The sequence below is a fragment of the Mandrillus leucophaeus genome, unplaced genomic scaffold, assembly GCF_000951045.1.
Source record: "Mandrillus leucophaeus isolate KB7577 unplaced genomic scaffold, Mleu.le_1.0 Scaffold388, whole genome shotgun sequence".
In the NCBI taxonomy this organism is placed as follows: Eukaryota; Metazoa; Chordata; class Mammalia; order Primates; family Cercopithecidae; genus Mandrillus; species Mandrillus leucophaeus.
The window spans coordinates 3,036,087-3,056,156 of record NW_012104120.1 but is presented as its reverse complement, the minus strand read 5'-3'; the positions used below and the strand labels follow the sequence as shown (position 1 = coordinate 3,056,156).

Genomic DNA, 20,070 nt, shown 5'->3' with positions numbered 1-20,070 from the left:
CTCAAAAACAAAAACAAATAATTAAGACACAGCTACGCTTCTAACTTTATTCTAAAAGACACTTTCTTTACATGTTAATAATAATGACATTGACTTGGCATCTTATAAAACTTAAAATGTGATTTAATCAGTGGTATTTTAAAAGCATGAAGGCACCCGAATGCCTAGCACATTGAAGCACAGGGCACTTTTGCCTTTGGTGGGGAGCAAGCTGTGTCTCCTGCTTCTGGGACGGGAGGTGCGTGCTCAAGAGAGAGGGAGGCGAAGGAGGAGGATGACAGTACATTCCTCAGACATTTCCAAAGAGGAAGTTCTTCTTAATCAGTGACAGAGGAGGATAAGGCCACATAGACAGGTGGCTTCTATGTCAAAATCTTTATTTTCTGAGACATGGTCTCACTTTGTCACCCAGGCTGGAGTGCAGTGGTGTGATCTAGGCTCGCTGCAGCCTCTAGCTCCTGGGCTCAGGTGATCCTCCTGCCTCAGCCCCTCGGGTAGCTGGGACTACAGACGCATGCCACCAAGCCTGGCTAATTTTTGTATTTTTTGTAGAGATGAGGCTTCACCATGTTGGCCAGACTGGTCTCGAACTCCTGTGTTCAAGCAAATCCACCCACCTTGGATTCCCAAAGTGCTGGGATTATAGGCAAAAGGCACAGTGTCCGGCCTTGATTTTATTTTAAGTTTTTGTTTGAAAAGTACCCCTAACACACACTTACATAAGAAGTAAAAATCAATTCCACCACTAAAAACATTAACAATACAGAAGGCAGAATAACCCTATAATCTCCTCCCTCTACCTCACCTGTCCCCCACACTTCCCAATCCCATGGCTCAGAGGAAACCTCAGTGATTTTTCCCAGCAATGCTGATTCAGGCATCATTTGCCTCTAATCCGAACTGAAACACAGGGCTCTGGGCACAGGCATCTCCCAGAAGCTTCTCCGGTTTTTCTTAGAATCCGTGTACTAACTCGCCTTACCTGCCCTTCAGCTCTGGTCATGAAGCGAAAAAGGGCAGGTCCTCTTCGCTTGTGGTGCTACCCTGAAGGCACAAATACAACCTGGGGTGTTGAGGGGGATGCTGGAGGAGGGCATGGGGCTGCCGAGGGAAGCACTTGGTACCAGTTTAATGCTGGGGTTGCAGGGCTAGAGGAGACAGGATTCCACAGCTTTTGAAGATGAAGTTCCCACTCCAAATGCAGACAGGGGAAGCTAGCAATTTCAGTTCTCAGCATTGAAAAAGTTTTGGCCATGAAAGTAGAAATCACTGCTCAAGGGAGAGATTTCCTGATTCAAGACAAAATGCTCAATCAACAAATCACGTGGGAAGAGGCTCTATGTAAAATGTTACATTTAAGAAAAGATTCAACATACCTGCCCATGTATCCCCTATATCTAAAAGTTGAAAAAATTTTAAAAACTTACAAAATTGTGCACAAATCTCAAATGGATGAAGTTGATTTCTACATGTCTATCTCTTTATGAATATTTAGACATAAATAGAAGAAACCCAAAATGAAATATATAAAAATGTTACTAAAGTTGTACTTTATTTTTACCTGTATTTTTCCATTTTTCTTTAATGAGAATGGATTTCTCTTGTAGCAAAATGTTATATTGAAACAAAGATTGAATGCTACATCTATAGTAACTTAAACTGGTCTTTGACAGGAAGGGACTAAATCTAGGGTTACAAAAGATATGTGAAAACCGGCACCAGACACTGGGAGGAAGAATCTTTTTTGAGCCCCAGTTTCTCAGTAAGGAGATGCTTAAATAGTTCCATAGAGTTCTAAGTGATTCACAATCCCTGAATCAACGCTGACAAGTGAAGCTTGGGCTGGGGTTTTAAAAATTATATCCCCTACTTTGTCCTGTGTGAGAAAGAACATGTGAAAGCAGTTTTATGGTCCCCGGTGGCCTTTGAAGTTCTGGGGTGCAGGAGGGTTTGAGGTTGCCTGGGGCAATGGTTAGGACTGCTCTCAGAGGGGGCAAGGCTGCAGCTCTCTGAGTGATCCTGAAGGCCCTGCTCCTTCAGCACAGGTGCCCTGGGTCCAGAGTCTTCTGTTAGGGAATCTGATTTTCTCTCATAGGTGTGAGGCCTTCTTACCATGACCTCCCATTTGACGTCTTTCGATCAGTATCTGCATTTCCCCCTCTCCGTTACTGTATAGTTAAGAATGTATACCACACATTGGTGCGTAAGACTGGAAAGTAAAAATATCATTTTGACAAGACTGATTTTCACACTGAACATAGCGAAAACCCTCTTTAACTCTGTGGGGCGGTGTTCTACTCCAGAGGGACCAGGGAACCATCTCACATTCTGCCAAGGACTCTTTCGTGCCCTCCTTAGACAATCTTAATGCAAAAGAAAGCAGGTCATTTTCTTGTTTTAGATGAGAGTAACTGAAGATTTGATTTCAGCTAATTTTATATCAGCAATTTAAAATATTTATTCCCTCAGGAGTCGAAATAAATCTGTAGGAATAACAAAGTTTCCAAATATTAACATTTGCTTTTGGTTCAGACTTTCAAAAGCCTTTATTCCCACCCTTCCCCCAACCTCTCTTTAATTTTACCTGTTCTGAGCAATTTGAGTACTAAACAATGGAATCTCAGATGCTTCTGGCAACTATGTGTTATTAGTCAGGAATGGCACCTTGTTATTTGATTGCATTTTATTGTTTCCTTCAGCTCAATGTGTACCTGATATTGGAGGGCTCTCCCTATGGGTTGGGATTGAGAGATGTTACAAATGATGTGGTTATTATTATTTCTGTGAGCTCCTGTGCAGCCGGGTGAGATTCCTGAGGCTGTGTAAGCTGGAGATCAGGCCCGAGTTGCCCTGCCTGACTAGTAGAGCCCAATGTCCACACTGCAGTACAGCCACTTCTCCCTGTATCATAGAATGGCTGGGGCAGCTGCTGTTCTACCAACTTGAGATGCCTGTTCCACGAGGAGATCAGTAGGAGTTCAGCACGGCTATCCTGGCCTCTTCACACAGTGGGTCTAGTTTACCATCGCCTCCTAGGGAAATAGATATAATTGTCTTTTGGTCAGCTTTATATACAATTTGTTATCATATCAGACATACCTATGGCTTCCACTCAGAGTGCATTTTCAAAGGCCACGGGCTGGTAAAATGTTAACTAGTTTTTAATACAGTGTTAGTGGATTGCAAAGCTTTAACTTCTGAGCACAGAGAGGCATGCACGGTGCCAGGCTGCCAGGCCAGAAGCTCTCCAGGACAAAGACATCACGTGAATATTGCTGATAGTGTCATGCACTGCTGGCATATCAACTCAAATTATCTTAGCAAGTCAGGATAGAATAAACAAGTGAAACAAAAGCAGCTTCAAAAGCAAATAATAATAGAATGTATATTATTAAAGTACAAAAAAAAACTGTTATCCCTTAATTCCATCACATCCCTTGAAGTCCAGGGCTTCACTTCATTTTCCTTCCTCTGCTGTTTCCAATGTTTGGGAAGACTCAAAGCATCACACACTTTACTGTGTGGTTTTGGATGTTCTCCTGTGTGTGCCACTGAAAGCACAGGGCTTTCAGTAGAAGTTTCAGCCTCAGAAAGAAACCCAATTTGAATTCAGGCATGACATACTGATTATTTCAACTAGAAATTGAGGGACTCCTCAGAGGAGGCAAAATCCTGGCTGGAAATGTCGCCAAAGGGCTTACCGAACTCCAAGTCCTTAATGTTGCAGTGGAAGACGACTTCTTCATTCACCATGAGTTCCACCACATTCCAGTCTTCTATCTTCTCTAGGATTACCTCGTGTCCATCTCTGGCCAACACAGCTGGGAAGGACAGAAAAGGAGGTGAGTGACATGGGGTCAGACTTCAAACTAACCTGATTGGTAGCAGTCTTCATGATGACAGTAGTTTGTCTGTCATCTAGCTGCTCATGGGTATCACTTAACTGCCCTGGTAGGCACTTTCTGGGTGCTGGTCCCAGGTGCCCTCACCTTTGCCGGGAAGCACAGCCAGAGGCCTGAGTAATTCAGGTTTCAGTTGCTATTTGTCCCACACCAAAGTGATCTGTTAAACAATGAGCTTTCTCTAGTAAAGGGCTATTGGGCTTTCCAGAGGCTCAGTCTCATAGAGACCACACTCAGTGCTGGAGAAGACTCGGGGGAACAGGCAACTTCTTATCCTGCTGATGGAAGTACACATTGAGCACCTTTTGGAGGGCAATCTGGCAGTACCTACCAAAAGCCTCAAAAAATGATTCTAACCTTTAGTCCAGGAAATTACACTTAAAAGAAAGCTTCCCAAAGAAAAAAATAAAACAATACAGGCAGATTTTTGCAACAAGATGTCTTTTCTCTATTATTATGATAGCAAAATACTGTGAATAACTTATATATCCAATAATGAGAGGATGGCCAAATAAATGGTGGAACGTCCATTTGGACATTTATAAAAATGTTTATGAACTTTTTTAATGGCAAGAAAAATACTTGCAATATAAGCAAAAACTTAGGATACAAATATGTATAATACATGTTTAAAATATATAGTCAATATGAATTCAAATATGTATGTAAGGATGAAGAAAATACCCATTGAATATCTGTCTGTGGTGAGATTATGGGAAATTTTTTTCTCTTTATTCTTTCAGCATTTTCCAGATTGCCTATAATAATCCGAAAAAAAAGTTTTTTAGAAAAGCTAATGAAGTAACTTTTATTCTTACCTTTGGATTATTTTATTCTTACCTTTGGTTATCACTTACATTCAATGGCTCCTTCCCCAGAGATCAGTCATGGAATAATTGTTGGATTTAATCTTTTTATTGTGGAAATGCAAAGGTGTGTGGCTTAGATGAAATGATGTACATTAGACAGCCTAGAGCTCTATTTTTTCCAATGTATTTCTCTCCAGTTTCCTGGATATATTTATCCTATAACATCAATATTAGAGTGAGTGTGCCGATCATTACCTTTGTTGGTCTTCATATGTTGGTGAGAATTTTGGTTAGGATGGAAAGAGAAAACAGACGGGGGCATACTCTTTAAAGTCTTGCCATTTCAATCAGTTTTACACGGAGTAAAGCAAACAGTTATGTCAGCTAATTGCACTTAATTACAGAGACAATTGCTGTTTCAAAATGTTGGTGTGTCCACTTCTTCATCTTTCAATCAGTTCAAGAACATCCAGCCCCAACTGTGAACATTTTAATTCTGCAATTTTAATTTCACTTCTGGAAAGGAACTTCAGAAAAAGACTCAGCAAGGATCTCCATTAACAAGACAGCACTCCCTGGGTGCCCAGAGGTGGCCCTAATTGACCCGCGTCAGCTAATGCGTCTCTAAAAAATGGTTGCATCTTTTTCGTTGGCATATTTATTGTATCCTGTTTAAGTGTTTTGTTCTTAAACGTCTTTGAAGAAGACACTCAGCTTGGACCCATGACTTGTTTAAATGAAGTGGTCCAGCTCGTGTGGAAAGGCAGCTGATCATCTAGGGAGACATAAAGGCAGTCCATGTGCAGAGATTTCTGGGATCCCACACTCCCTCAGCAGCAACCCCTCAGGACGGGGGAGCTGCATTTGTCTGATGACACTCCTGGAGCTGCATTTGTCTGACGACAAACTTCAATTTGACAGGAAGAAATCAGGAGCAAAACAGCTTCTCCATTCCCACCTTACACCAGCCCTCCACCCCCACCTGTGAGGCAAGGTGCTGCCACTCTGCGGTTAAAATCCAGTGCCAACTCTCTAAGGCCTGGAGAAGTGAGGGTGCATGGACTGTGAGCGAGGAGCAGCCCTATGGGAGGAGGCCCCAGGAGGCAAGCACGCTGTAACCTGCCCCTGGCCCTCCTGCAGGGCCTGCTGACTGAGCCTCATGTGACATCTGAGCTTGGAGTTCGTTTTAAGAGGACAGTGGCACTTACACGGCATGGTGTAGCTCAGAAACAGTATTTGATCCACCGAATCACTCACCCTATAGAGTTGAGGGGTGCTGAATAGTGGGGGTCCACCTCATCTTCGGGCAAATTAAGTCCAACAGGAAGAAACCCTCTTAAGAGACACATCACTCATCACTCTGCCCTCTACAGGGGCGCAAAGTACAGGCTCTCATGGTCTTAAAGGGCACATGTCTTCCTCACTGACCAGAATTCTCTCCAAGTGCCTGGTTTTAATACAGGCTCACTGAAGAAGCAAACATAGAATGGCCCTGGGCACTGCCCATGACACTTTTTGACCCACAGAGTGACCTAAGTCTGATTCTTGCTAAAGTGACAAGCTGCCTCAGAGTCTACTTTGAATATTCAGCCCCAGGACACTCCCTTCCCATCACTCTGGGAGGTGTTGAGCTGGCTCTAAGGTGGCCAGTGCAGGCTTAAGGGATCAAACACTAGACACCCCGGAATTCCTGCAGCACATCCAAATGCCACCTCTCTAAATGGAGCACCCATTTCCTCCCATGAGCTGCTGTGGGGTTGTCTAGTCAAAGAAAGGTCAGATAAATATACTCCCTGAAACAAAGCCTGTGCAAAGGCAGTGGGTAAACTCCAGCATAAATCAACCAGAAGCTATAAGGCCACCTGCAGCCCGCCTGCCTCTTTGAAGTGGCACCTCATTCTTCAAGGGGGATCTAAATAAACGAAAGGGACATGGAAAAGGCTCCCTTCTTGCCGGTGCTGGTGGAATTGCTCACCATCTGCGAATGATTTAAATGCCACTGGTCAGGAAGTAAAGGTAAACAGACCTCTCTCCCTCCTCTACTCAGCACAGAGGCATACTCACGCCCACGAGCGAGGGCCACCGATGCATAGCTAGCACAGGAGAATGGCACACAGGGTGTCTCAGCTACGTAGGGTGGATTCTATTTTCTGGATTGGTTTCAATTCCTTCCAAGCCCTTCGAGTGGGTCATTTGGCAAACTTAAGTACAGCATGCAAGGGGCAAGCGTGGCCAGGGAAATTACTTAGAACTTTTTGTTAAGCATTAGTTTAGCTTCACCAGCATTGAGGTCATAGTGGAAACATTTTGCTGAGTTATTATAATTCATGGATAATAAAGAGAGAACAAAAATTTTCAGATTGCTAAAGGCATGGTAAGTTCAGAAAAGATCAGGCCTATTTCTAAAGCCAGCAGGGCTTCAGGAAATGATAAAGAGCTGTAATTTTAAAAGAAACACAGAATTCAGATGCAGATTTTACAGAGGAGGGCCTGCAAAGGTACCACTCTCTGCCTGCTGGGTCTACAGTTGTGGGGGGTGCAGATGCTCCCTGCTTCGCTGCGGTGAACACCCTGGCCCTTGTTGGCTGCCGGTATTATATGACTTATCATTCATCGATATACAGAACTGACTTTACAAATCAACCACCTACTGATACCTTGCAACCCTCAAGTCTCCTTCAGCCATAAAAATGCTTCTCTTGCTCTTCTCCAAATACTCTTCCCCTCCCCTACTGTGGGAAGTGCCGCCTGCGCCTGCTGCCTTCCTTTTTGCTGTGTTTCTACCCGCCCACCTCCTGCAGGGAAGCCTTCAGCTCACCAGGTCCACAGCCTGCCCTCTCAGAGGTCAGGAAACCATCGCAATTCAATGGCTTCCCAGAGCTCCCCACCCCTCTCGGACCCACCTCCTTTCTTGGTTCTTTAAAGTACTTTTGATGGTAAAAACAAATATGTTTTTTGAACTCTAAATTTAAAAAATCAAGTTATCAATGTAATGCAGATTCATAGTTTTTTTTTTTAAAAAAAAACTTTAAAATTATAGAAAAGGACAACATTTTAAAAATCACCCCTAATTCTTCTCTCCCTCTGTCTTTTTCAGTGGCAGTAAGACCACGGCATTCAAGACCACGCTTTGTTCCCTTCGCACTGCATCGTGTGCCCCAGTCCTGTCACACACATGGAGCGGCTGCGTTCTTCTTCAGTGCTGTGTAGCATTTTACATGATGTATGCACTACAATTTATTTAGTCATTCCTTTTTCTGGTTGTTTCCAATTTTTCGCTATCACTGAGAATGTTGTAGAAAAGATTCACAGCATGCATCCTTGTGCGTGCGTGAGGTTTGTTTTTTCTTTTATAAGGAAGATACTGAGAAATGGAACAGCTGGATTCTACAGTATATGATCACATTTTAACAGACACTGACAAGTTGTCCTCTAGGATGACAGTTCAATTTACTCTCCTGCTGAGGGTAAATTAGGAAAATACTCTTTTTCTCAGTCTTTAATCAGCCATGAATTCTTCTCTCCCTAGAAATCACCTCTGCTCAATAGTTTGGAGCCCACTGGTCATTTTCTTCTCGAAATGCCATCACCTGCTCCCTTATGCCTCCAGTTCTCTCCTCAGTCTGCGCCTGCTCCTCCACAGGCTGCTCCTCTTAACACACCTTGCCCTCATGGGGGCTGTCTCGTCGTCCTGCCATCTCCAGTCCCGTCTTTCCTTGCTTCCTCTGCAGTCTCGCCTCCTGTGGTTCTAGCATTCGGCTTTATGCAGGTTGATTTTCTTAACTAAGGTTTATTCTTACAATATGCCAGGCACAGCTCTGGGCTGGGACCCAGCAGAGAACAGAACCAGACAAGAACCCCTGCCCCTTCCCTCCTCAAAGCATGCCTCCAAGTGGGGGAGAAGGGTAACAAGGTATACAGGTGAGTGCGTGCTGAGGTAGGTAATCACGAGCACGAAGAAGAAATAAGGAGGGAAGGGAGAGCAGGAAGAGGGAGGCAGAGGGAAGTGTTGACATTTTTGGTGGGATGTCCAAGGAAGGCCTGCCCATGAAAGTGACTTTTGAGGAATATCTTGAGACTGAGAGAATGAAGCTGAAAACCACGTGGGAAAGAGCATTCCAGGCAGAGTGGCTGTGAAGCCCCAAGGTGGGTGCTGGCTAGGAGCACTGAAGGACTGCAGGAGGTGGCTGTGGCTGCAGCAGCGGGGCCAGGGAGAGGATAGGCAGAAGCAGGAGGGGGTGAGATCAGAGGGGCTATAAGGAGCCTGGGGGGCCATAAGGAGCCTGGAGGGCCATGAGGAGCCTAGGGGGCCATGTGAGCCTTTGGCTTCCCCCCTGAGTGAGCTGGGGGCCCCTGGAATGTTCTCAGGGGTACAGGCCGTGCTGTGATTCAGGTTTACCAGTATCAGCTGGCTGTGGTGCTGAGAACAGACTGCAAGCAGATGAGGGTCGCAGGGAACGGAGTCAGGAGGCCATGGCAGTAATCCAGGCAGGAGATGATGGCGGGTGGACAAAAAAATGCAGAGGGGGTAGTCAGGAGGCCTAAGAGGGATTAATTCTGGGTGTACTTCGAGGGCAAAGCTGACAAATTGTGTTGACAGACTAAACAGGGAGTGTGAGGGAAAGAGAGGAGTGAGAGGTGCCTGCAGGGTGTCAGGCCTGAGTAACTGCAAGATGGAGCTGCTGTGAGCAGTGGAGAGGGGAAGTGGGCAGAGCTGCTGGTGGGGGTGAGTGCTAGGAGTCTAGTTGGAAATTTGGGGCATACTAAGTCTGAGATGCCTACTCAACATGCCAGTGGCAACGACAGGTCCTGATTAAAGACATAAATTTGGAAGTTCATCAGCATATAGATGTCATTTAAAGTCATAGCTACTCTTGACTCAAATCTCCTGCCTTCATCTTTCTTCCAAACTCCAGAACGTAATTTCTAGCCACTGGCTTAATATTTCTTAATAGCTCATTCCACCCCATACCCTGCCACTTCTCCTTCTTAAATTTCTTCTTCCAAAATTGGACTCTTAAGGTACATCCCTGATTTCATCATCCTTTAGCTCAAGAACCTTCGCTGGCTTCCTGTTGCCAAGGATGAGACAGGCTGGACTCCCTTGTTGCACATCCTCCTCCAACCAGACCCAATAGCCTGCTGCTCCCCAGAAGTGCCCAGGCTGCCTGCATCCCCCCTTCTCAATGAACCTTCCTCAGAAACAATAAGAATTAATTCTTGCAGAGCCCTTACTGTGTGCAATCATGGAGTTCATTACTTTACATGCACTTGCTCATCAGAATCTCACATCGGTGACGCAGGGATTCACATTCCTCTTTTACAAACAAGGAAACTGAGGCTCATAAAGGTAAAACCACTTGATTTTCACCTTGACTACAAAGCTACTAAATGGTGGAGCCCAGTTCAAACTGTAGGTGTTGACTTCAGAGTCCCTGTGCTTATCCTCTGCTCATGCCATCTCTCTGCCAGAAGTGCCAAGAATGTAGGCAGGAGATAAGTGACCAGGGAGAGGTGACAAGTAAAGCTGACAGGATTTGTGGACAAACTAGATGGGGAGTTTCCCCCAATACGGTTAAGTTGTATATTATAACAAAACGTTCACTTATGCATTCTGCTTTAATAAAAATTTTGGTATATAAATGATCTAATGGAACTCCTACAATCATCCTGGTTGTGGCAGGAGCAAGGAACATAAAACTTCCACAAAAGAGCGGAGCAGACAGCTCCAAATTCCCATTCCTCTGCAGATACACAAAAACAAACAAACAAACAAACCCAGAAATGGTCAGAATCAACATTGTCAAAACTCTAGAAAATGGTCAAAGGTCTACAGCAACCAAGTGAATACTGAATCAAAGAAAAGGTAGCTTTAAAATGGTAGGAAAGCTTTGTGGCATATTTGCCTGCCCTTGCCGCACCTCTTCCCTGACCTGGTGGCAGTCTTGAAGATAGCAGCCTGTGTTCCCAGTATGGGACTCTGGTTCTTGATTCCAGAGGCAGCAGAGTGGACCTTATTTACAGATTACTGTGTTTGTCTGTTCTAAGCCATCTGTGGGCTTCCTGAAGAACTGAATCAAGGCACTTGTGTTTGTTTGCCTAACTTGGAATTCACGCAGGGTGGAAAAACTGTGGGCAGTGCTCACAAACATTGTAAGGCAAATGAAAAACCTGCAGCTGCCTGGGTAAAAGATTACACTTGAGACACACAACAGATCTCATAAAGCCTAAGAGAAAATCTAGACAGAGTTTCTTTGAAAAATTAGGGCATTCAAAAGCACCCATGTATACTGGGGAATTTAGAAAGTCACTACAGGCTCAGATCAGGATGCACGCTCAAAAAAGACCATGAAGATCCTGCAATTTCATCACTGGCTGATCTATAGGTTCGTGAAAGCAGGAAGTAAAGGCTGAGGCAAAATTGTAAACAGCCTAGCCAAGTTTTATAGGAGTGTCTCAAAATGAAGCAAATACACAAATAATGGGAGAGGGTTTTTGTTTGTTTGATTTTAAAGCTCCTTGCATTCAAGAAATCTTTAGTCAAAACACTGACTAACCACAAGCTAAGCCTTCAACAGTTAGGAATGGCAAGCTCTGGGGAAGGAGGGGAATCTGATTTCCAGAAATTATACATTATAATATTTGAATGTCCAGTTTTCAACAAAAAATCACAAAGCATACAAAAAATTAGGAAAGTATGGGCCATGCAAAGGAAAAAATTAATTAACAGAAACTGTTCCTGAGGAAGCCCAGGCATTGGACTTACATTAAATCAACTATATTAAATATGCTCAAAGAGCCAAAGGAAGCCAGAGACAAAGAACTAAAAGAAATTAGAAAAATGATGTATGAACAAACTGAGAATATCAATAAAGAGACATTCTAAAAAGGAATCAAACAAGTCCTGGAGTTGAAAAGTATAATAACTAAAATGAAAAATGTACTACACGGATTCAACAGCAGATTTGAGTAAGCAGACGAAATCAGCAAATTTGAAGACAGGGCAATTGAGACTACTCAGTCTGAGGAGTAGAAAGGAAAAAGAATGAAGAAAAATGAACAGCCCTGGAGACCTGTGGGATGCCCTCAAGTATAACAACATATACCTAGTGGAAGTCCCAGGAGAAAAGGAAATAGATAAAGGGACAGAAAGAATATCTGAAGAAATAATGGCTGAAAACATCCCAAATTTGATGAAAGACATGAAAATACCTACCCAAGAAGCTCAACCAACTCCAAGCAGAATAAACTCGAAGAGTATCATATTAAGACACATTAGAAACAAATTGTCAAAATACAAAGAGAGAATCTTGAAAGCAGTGAGAAAGAAATGACTCATCACACACAGATTCTCTGTAAGATTATCAGCTTTCTCACCAGAAGCCATGGAGGCCAGAAGGCAGTGGGATACATATTTAAAGTGCAGAAAGGAAAAAACAAGAACCTGTTCTATTGGTCAGAATTCTCCAGAGAAAGAGAACAAATAAAATAAATATGTGTGTGACTGTGTGTGTGTGTGTGTGTACATATACATACACAAATATATATATATTATACATATATACACATGTTCCTTAACTCACAATGAACTTAAGTCTTGATGAACTCATCGTAAGTTGAAAATATTGTAAGTTAAAAATGCATTTAGGGCACCTAACATACTGAACATCATAGCTTAGCCTAGTCTACTTTAAACATGCTCAGAACACTTACATTAGCCTACAGTTGGGCAAAATTATCTAATACAAAGTCTATTTTACAATAAAATGTTGAATATTTTACATAACTTATTGAATACTACACTGAAAGTGAAAAACAGAATGGGGTTGTATGGGTACTCACCATTAATGTACACAGCTGAAAGCATCAGCATATAGTCAAAAATCGTAAGTCAAACAATTGTAAGTCAGGGACCATCTGTGTGTGTGCATGTGTGTGTTTGTGTGTGTATATACACACAAACATACTATATGAACTATATGACTTGTTTGGTTCCTTTTTAGAATTCCTCTTTATTGATATTCTCATTTTGTTCATATAATTTTAATTATAAATCTATCTATCTATCTATCTATCTATAGAGAGAGAGAGGAAGAGAGAGAGAGATTTTCAGGAATTGGTTCACAGGCTAGACTACAGAGAGAAGTAGAGTTTCTATGTTACAGTCTTGGGGAAAGTCCCTTGTTTGAAAAACATCAACATTTGTTCTCTTAAGGCCTTCAACTGATTGAAGGAGGCTCACTAAACGTTTTCCCCCTAAGATCAAGAACAAGGCAAGGACGCCCCACCTTTGCCACTTCTATTTAACATAGTATTAGGAGTACCAGAAAGATAAATTAGGCAAGAAAAAGAAATAAAAGTCATCTAAATTGGAAAGGAAGAAGACTACCTCTATTTGCAGATTGCATGATCTTATATCCCAAAACTGCTAGTGTTCTTAAAAAAAAAGTTGTTAGTGCTAATAAATGAAATTGGCAAAGTTGAAGAAATTAACAAAATTAACACAAAAAAAAGCAGTTGTATTTCCACACACTAGCAATGATTGATCTGAAACGGAGATAAAGAAAACGATTCCATTTATAATAGTATTTAAAAGAACAAAACACTTAGGAATATATGCAAACAATTAGGTGCAAGTCTTATACACTGAAAACTATAAAAGTTGCTAAAAGAAATTAAGGAAGATCTAAATAAATGAAAATGCATCCTGTGTGCATGGACTAAAAGGCTTAACATTGTTAAAATAACAATACTACCCAAAGGATTATACAGATTCTATGCAATACCTATCACATTCCCAATGGTGTTTTTTGCAGAAGTGGAAAAACCTATCCTAAAATTCATAGGGAATTGCAAGGTACCTAAAATAGATAAAACAATCTTGAGAAAAAACTAAGTTGGAAGACTCACATTTCCTGATTTCAAAACTTACTAGAAAGCTACAGTAATCAAAATCATGAGATACAGACATAAGGATAGACATATAGAGCAATGGAATAGAATTGAGAGCCTAGAAATAAATGTTCACAATGACTGATATGAATGAATAGTTGATGCTTGACATGGATGCGAAGACCATTCAATGGGTAAAGAACAGTCTCTTTAACAAAAGGTCTTGGGATAATGGATATCCACATGAATATCTTTTGAATGAATCTGGACTCTTACATTACACCATATACAAAAATTAACTCAAAATGGGTCAAAGATCTAAATTTAGGAATTATAAAACTCTTAGAAGAAACCATGGGGGCAAATCTGCATAATCTTAGATTTGACAATGGTTTCTTTCTTTTTTTTAGACAGAGTCTCTTGCTCTGTCACCCAGTCTGGAGTGCAGTGGCACAACCTTGATTCACTGCAACCTTGGCCTCCAGGGCTCAAGCGATCCTCCCACCTCAGCCTACTGAGTAGCTGGGACTACAGTTGCGTGCCATCATACCCACCTAATTTTTGTCTTTTCTATAGAGATGGCTGGTTTCTACAAAAAAAGGCTGGTTTTGAACTTCAAACCAGGTTGGTCCTGAACTCCTGGGTTCAAGTGATCCACTTGCCTCAGCCTCCCAAAGTACAGGCATTACAGGTGTGAGCCACTGCGCCCAGCAGACAATGGTTTCTTAAACAACATATCACAGGTAACATAAGAAAAAAACAGATAAATTGGACTTTATTAAAATTAAAACTTCTGTGCAGCAAAGGACACTATCAAGAAAGTGAAAAGCTAATTTACAGAGTGGGAGAAAATATTTGCAAATCATTTATCTATTAAGGGTCTCATATTCAGAATATCTAAATAAATTTTCCAACTCAGTAACAAAAAAAGTGCAACTGAATTTAAAAAATGGGCAAAGAACAGACATTTCTCCAAAGACATACAAAAGGTCAATAAGCACATGAAAAGATGTTCAACATCACCAATCATTAGGGAAATTTAAGTGAAAACCACAAGTTACCATTTCACACCTATTGGGATGGCTATAATTAAAACCAAAGAAAATTGAAATCCTTGTGCATTGCTAGTGGGAATGTAAAATGGTGCAGCTGCTTCAGAAAACAGTTTGGTCATTCCTCAAAAAGTTAAATATGGAATTACTATATGACTCAGCAATTTCACTCCCTTGAAACATAGGGATTCAAACAGATATATGTTTACCAATGTTCATAACAGCACTATTCACAGTAGCGGAAAGGTGGAAACAACCCAAGTGTCTATCAACAGACGAATGGATAAACAAAATACGGTATATCTGCCACAAAAAGGAATAAAGTACTATAATACATGCTGTAGCACGGATAAACCTTGAAATATTATGCTAACTGAAATAAACTACAAAGTAGATTGCAGGTTACCAGGGGCTGGGGATGGAGGTGAGAGGTGAAACCAGCTGGGCTTCTGGTTTGGGTAGGGACTTGGAGAACTTTTCTGTCTAACTAGAGGATTGTAAATGCACCAATCAGCGCTCTGTGTCTAGCTAGAGGATTGTAAAAGCACCAATCAGCATTCTGTAAAAATGGACCAATCAGCAGGACATGAGTGGGGCCAAATAAGGAAATAAAAGCTGGCCTCCCGAGCCAGCAGCGGCAACCTGCTCGTATCCCCTTCCACGCTATGGAAGCTTTGTTCTTTTGCTATTCATAATAAGTCTTGCTGCTGCTCACTCCTTGGGTCTGCACCACCTCTAAGAGCTGTAACACTCACCGCCAGGGTCTGCAACTTCATTCCTGAAGTCAGCCAGACCACGAACCCACTGGGAGGAACAAACAACTCTGGACACGCCACTTTGTGAGCTGTAACAGTCACCGTGAGGTCTGTGGCTTCATTCTTGAAGTCAGCAAGACCAAGAACCCACCAGAAGGAATACATTCCGGACACAGAGGGACAGAGTGTTATTGCTTAATGAATACAGTTTCTGTCTGGGGTGTTGAAAAATTTTAAAAAGAGAGAACAGTGATGGTTCCACAACATTGTAAAGATAATTAATGTCACTGAATTGTATGCTTAACATGGTTAAAATGGCAAAATTTTAAATACATATTATACCCACGTTATCTTTAGAGAAAGTGAACATAAACTAAAGGTGGATTATGAGGTGAGGGTGAGTAGGTGTGGCTCATCAGAGGGGAAGGAAGAGAAAAGTCACTTATTTAGGCTGTGTTCTTAGCCAAAACTTCAAAACATTTTAAACATCACCATGCAACACTGCTATGAATTGAATTGTTGCCCCCTTCCCCCAACTTCATATATGGAAGCCCTAACTCCCAATGTGACTGTATTTGGAGATAGGTCCTTAAAGAAGTAATTAAGGTTAAATGAGGTTATAAAGGTGAGGACCTAATCTGATAGGATTAGTGTATTTCTTCTTATAAGAACTGACACCAGAGAGCTTGCTCCTCGCTCTCCCTAAAAAATCCCACCAGGTGAGGACAAGAGAGAAGGTGGCTGTCAGTAAGCCAGGAAGAGTGCCCAGAGCCCTCACCAGAAGCTAACCTTGCCAGACCTTGATCAGGGACTTTTAGCCTTTAGACTGAAAAAATGTATTTCTATTGTTTAAGTCCCATAGTCTATAGTATTTTGTTATGGCAGTCCCAATAGATGAATACAAACATGGAAGTATTTGCAACACAAATTTCTCTATCAACTGTTCTCTCACAGAAAGCAATTTCCTCTGCTGATTGAAATCCTACCCATCCTTCAAACTCAAACTCAAATGCCATCTCCTCCAGGAGGCTTTCCCCGATTGCTCAGCTAAAACTAATTTTTGTGTCCTTTGACTTCAGGGTATGTTCCCTGGAAGATTCTTAGTTTGGGTCATATGATGGGAGTTCATCAATGCTGATTCCTGGGCTGTCACCTCATTCTATATGTTCTCTCCAAGTCAATGACTCACGTCTTTCTATCACTTTTTCTCTGAACTCCAGAACAACAGAGCTGATTCAGCACCTCTGTCGAGGTAACTGAAAGCACATGAAGCTTAATTCAGATGCTCCTTGACTTACGATGAGGTTAGGTCCCAATAAACGCACTGTAAATGGAAAGTGGGCTTAATACCTGGATAAGCCCATTATAAAGTGGAAAAATCATTAAGTAGAACCATTGTAAGTTCAGATTTGCCTCGACTTACGATAGGGTTACCTCCCAGTAAACCCATCCTAAAGTCAAAAAGTCTAAGTCGGGGACTATCTGTATGTCCAAAATAAATTGTTCCTCTGGAACTGTTCCACATATTCCTCCAAATTGTGGTCCATCTTTGGTGTCTTCGATTTTAGTGGACAGTACGTCCATCCATCAGCACTGTTTCAAGCCAGACACTGACTAGATCAGGATAACATTCTTTTTACCCTTACCTCACATATCCATCCTCTCAGGAAGTACCATTGCTTTCACTTTGATCCATGGTCTCCTTTATGGTCCAAGCTACTTTCATCTCAGCCCTGGACCACCCCCAACAGTCTTGTTTTCCTTGTTTCCACTCTTGCCCCACTCTAATCTGTTCTCAGAGTGGTAACAGCTTCATCCCTGCCTAAAACTTGTCTGTGGCCCTGCAGCATCTGGCCCCTGACTACCACTCCAGCCTCATCCCCCATCAGTTTAACAAATATTAATACATCATTTGTTGAATGCCTCCAGCCATTGCCTACATTATTAGTCTCCTCTGCCTGGGAGGCATTCCTCTCTTTACCTGGTTAGTTTCTACTCATTCTTTAAAGGTCTGCTCAAATGTGGGCTCATTTAATGCTCCACTTAAATGAGCCTTTCCAGACCTCTCCCTCTCCCCTCCCATTATAGCTAGTCACAGGTCCCACTATGGTTAGTTCCCATGGCACCACCCTAGCCTCAGTTAGAGCTTAGGCACAACTGTCATTTAGCAGTTAACAAGGAGATTACTTCAAAGACATTCATCACTGTTTAACAGTGTGTCCTCAGTCCCTGGAAGGGTGTCCAACACACACTGGGTGCTTAATAAAAGTCTGTTGTATGAACGATTAAGAGATGGAATCCCAGCAATGCTACTTCCCAGCCATTTGACTTGTTAAAGTCACTTAATATTCTTGATCTTCAGTTTCCCAATTCTTAAAGCAGGGTTATGTAATTTTTTCTAGGGAAGTAATTTCTGTAATTTGCTGGGCACTGGGTGGGCCCACAGCTCACTCTTGGATAGAAGAGCGTTCCCACGCTTTTAGCCCAGCCCTAGAAGCCATAGGTTGCTACATCATCCTGCGGAAGACTTCCTAGAGAGGTGGCCCTTCGTCGGAGTCTGAGGCAGGAAGGCCTAGGCACGGGGCACCACCTGCACGGATGCTTAGAGGCTGGGGCGCTCAGGGGCGAACGCGGCGGGCGGGGAGGCCCACCTTGCAGGCCCTGCAGGCGGAAGGTGTGGTGCTCCACCGGCAGGCCTGCCGCGCTGTAGGGCCCATACCGCAAGATGACCACTGCGTTCTTGGGCATCGCCAGGCCTCCGCCGCCGCAGCGAAGGCTAAGGAGAAACACACGCTGCTAAGCAACCTCTCTTCCGGCCCTGGCGGGTGGGCGTGGCTACGCGCGGGGCGGGGCCGGAGTGGCGCTAGGGGATCCTCCCCGCCCCAAGCTGCTCACGTGACCCTCAGCGCCTGGTCCGCAAACGGGCGCGTTCGACCTGCTGTGGCAAGTGTTAGTGATAAATAACAGCAGCAGCCAGGCACAGTAAGTTCGTGTCAGGCAGCGTGCTAAGCACTTTCCCTGCGTTGTCTGGTTGAATCAGTTTACCATCCCTCGTCAGTATTTTATGTTTTCTGTTTACAAAACCGAGGTTCAGGGAGGGCAAGTTGTGGTCCCAAGAGTGACAGCGGTGTAGTATGGATTGGAAACCCTTGCATTTCTTCTATTTTCTTGCCTGTTTTTGATTGATTGGGAGTATTTGTTCATCATTCCTCTTCCTCTACCTCTTTTCCCCCTTCCCGTTCTGTCACCAGTGAGGCTATTTGGTGGGGCCAAAACTGTGAATTCATCCAATTCCCTTTTAGTTGCTCAGCTCTGCTGATTGGAATTTGGACATAAAAGACATCCACTACTTCTAGGCATGGCTCCTTAAAAGTCTCCTCCACACCTGCTGTCGCCTTCTTATCGGTAGCCAGGTATGGGATCCCAGGGAGGACCGGAGGTTCCTGGGGAGACAGACCCAAAACGTGGGAGGAACCTGGACCACTGAGTAGCTGAGCCGAATAGAGCCCCACCCATCTACATTTGTTGGTGACCAAGGCAAGAAGGAAACATTTATTCCATAACCACTGAGATTTTGGGGGTTGTTTATTACAGCAATTAGCCCAACCTGACAATCGCAATGCCCTTGCAATTACAGCACTTCTTTATTTTCTAAATATTCAATTGTAGTTGATATTTTTACCCTCCTTTTGAATAGTAAAGGATTTAAAAAACCCTTTCTCACTAATTCTCCCAACGTACGCTACTGTGTATTTTAATTCTCTCCACGTGTACAGTATGTTCTATGATACATATTTCTTTGATGAGAATTGGTTTATACACGATTGGTAAATAGAGGAATTATATCAGTAGAAGTTTGACATTATTATGGGTCATGAATAATTTCCCCCAACACTTAAGAGTTTTGCATCGTCGGACAAGAACTACTGAATTCACCAACACAGCTGAACCCAGCAGACTATGGAGGAAGGCAGGACTGTACATGATGTCATTATTCATCCTCTTGATATACTGATTTGTTTGCTTTGGACAGACACTCAATAGTGGGGTTGCTGAATCAAATGGTAGTTCTATTTTTTGTTTTTTGAGAAATCTCCATACTGTTTTCTATAATGGCTGTACAATTTGCATTCCCACCCACCAAGAAATATGAGTTCCCTTTTCTCTGCATCCTCACCAGCATCTGTTATTTTTTATCTTTTTAATAATAGCCATTCTAATTAGGGTAAGATGATATTTCATTGTGGTTTTGATTTGTATTTCCCTAATGATTAGTGATGATGATTAGTGATGTTGAGCATTTTTTGTGTGTGTACCGGTTGGCCATTTGTGTGTCTTCTTTTGAGAAAAGTCTATTCATGTCCTTTGCCTACTTTTTAAATGGGATTATTATTATTATTTTTTAACTATTGAGTTGTTTGAGTTTCTTATATATTCTGGATAATAATCCCTTATCAGATGAATAGTTTGCAAACATTTTTTCCCATACGACAGGTTCTGTCTTCACTCTGATGATTGCTTTCCTTGTAGTGCAGAAGCTTTTTAGTTTAATATAGTCTCATTCATATATTTTTGTTTTTGTTCCCTGTGCTTTTGAGGTCTTAGTCATATCTTTGCCTAGACCAATGTCCTAAAGTGTTTTCTCTATGCTTTCTTCTAG

At 42.5% G+C, this 20,070-nt stretch overlaps 1 protein-coding gene across 1 annotated transcript; it reads right to left on the bottom strand.

Annotated features, from left to right (window-relative positions):
- Window positions 1-2,470: 2,470 nt before the first annotated feature.
- On the bottom strand, window positions 2,471-18,221 carry LOC105547380 (chromosome unknown open reading frame, human C10orf53). Its single transcript, XM_011990961.1, has 3 exons — window positions 18,062-18,221; window positions 3,702-3,821; window positions 2,471-3,032 (listed from the first exon to the last, which is right to left on the bottom strand). Exons 1-3 carry the CDS (start codon window positions 18,156-18,158, stop codon window positions 2,968-2,970), a joined length of 282 nt encoding a protein of 93 aa, XP_011846351.1. The 5' UTR covers window positions 18,159-18,221; the 3' UTR covers window positions 2,471-2,967.
- Between the last annotated feature and the right edge of the window lie 1,849 nt (window positions 18,222-20,070).

Coding starts and splice junctions, on each gene's coding strand:
- LOC105547380 (XM_011990961.1), bottom strand. CDS start 18,158: ATGCCCAAGAACGCAGTGGTCATCTTGCGGTATGGGCCCTACAGCGCG. Junction 3,822..18,061: donor CCGCCTGCAGGGCCTGCAAG/GTGGGCCTCCCC, acceptor TGTCCTTCCCAG/CTGTGTTGGCCAGAGATGGA. Junction 3,033..3,701: donor CATTAAGGACTTGGAGTTCG/GTAAGCCCTTTG, acceptor CTATTTCCCTAG/GAGGCGATGGTAAACTAGAC.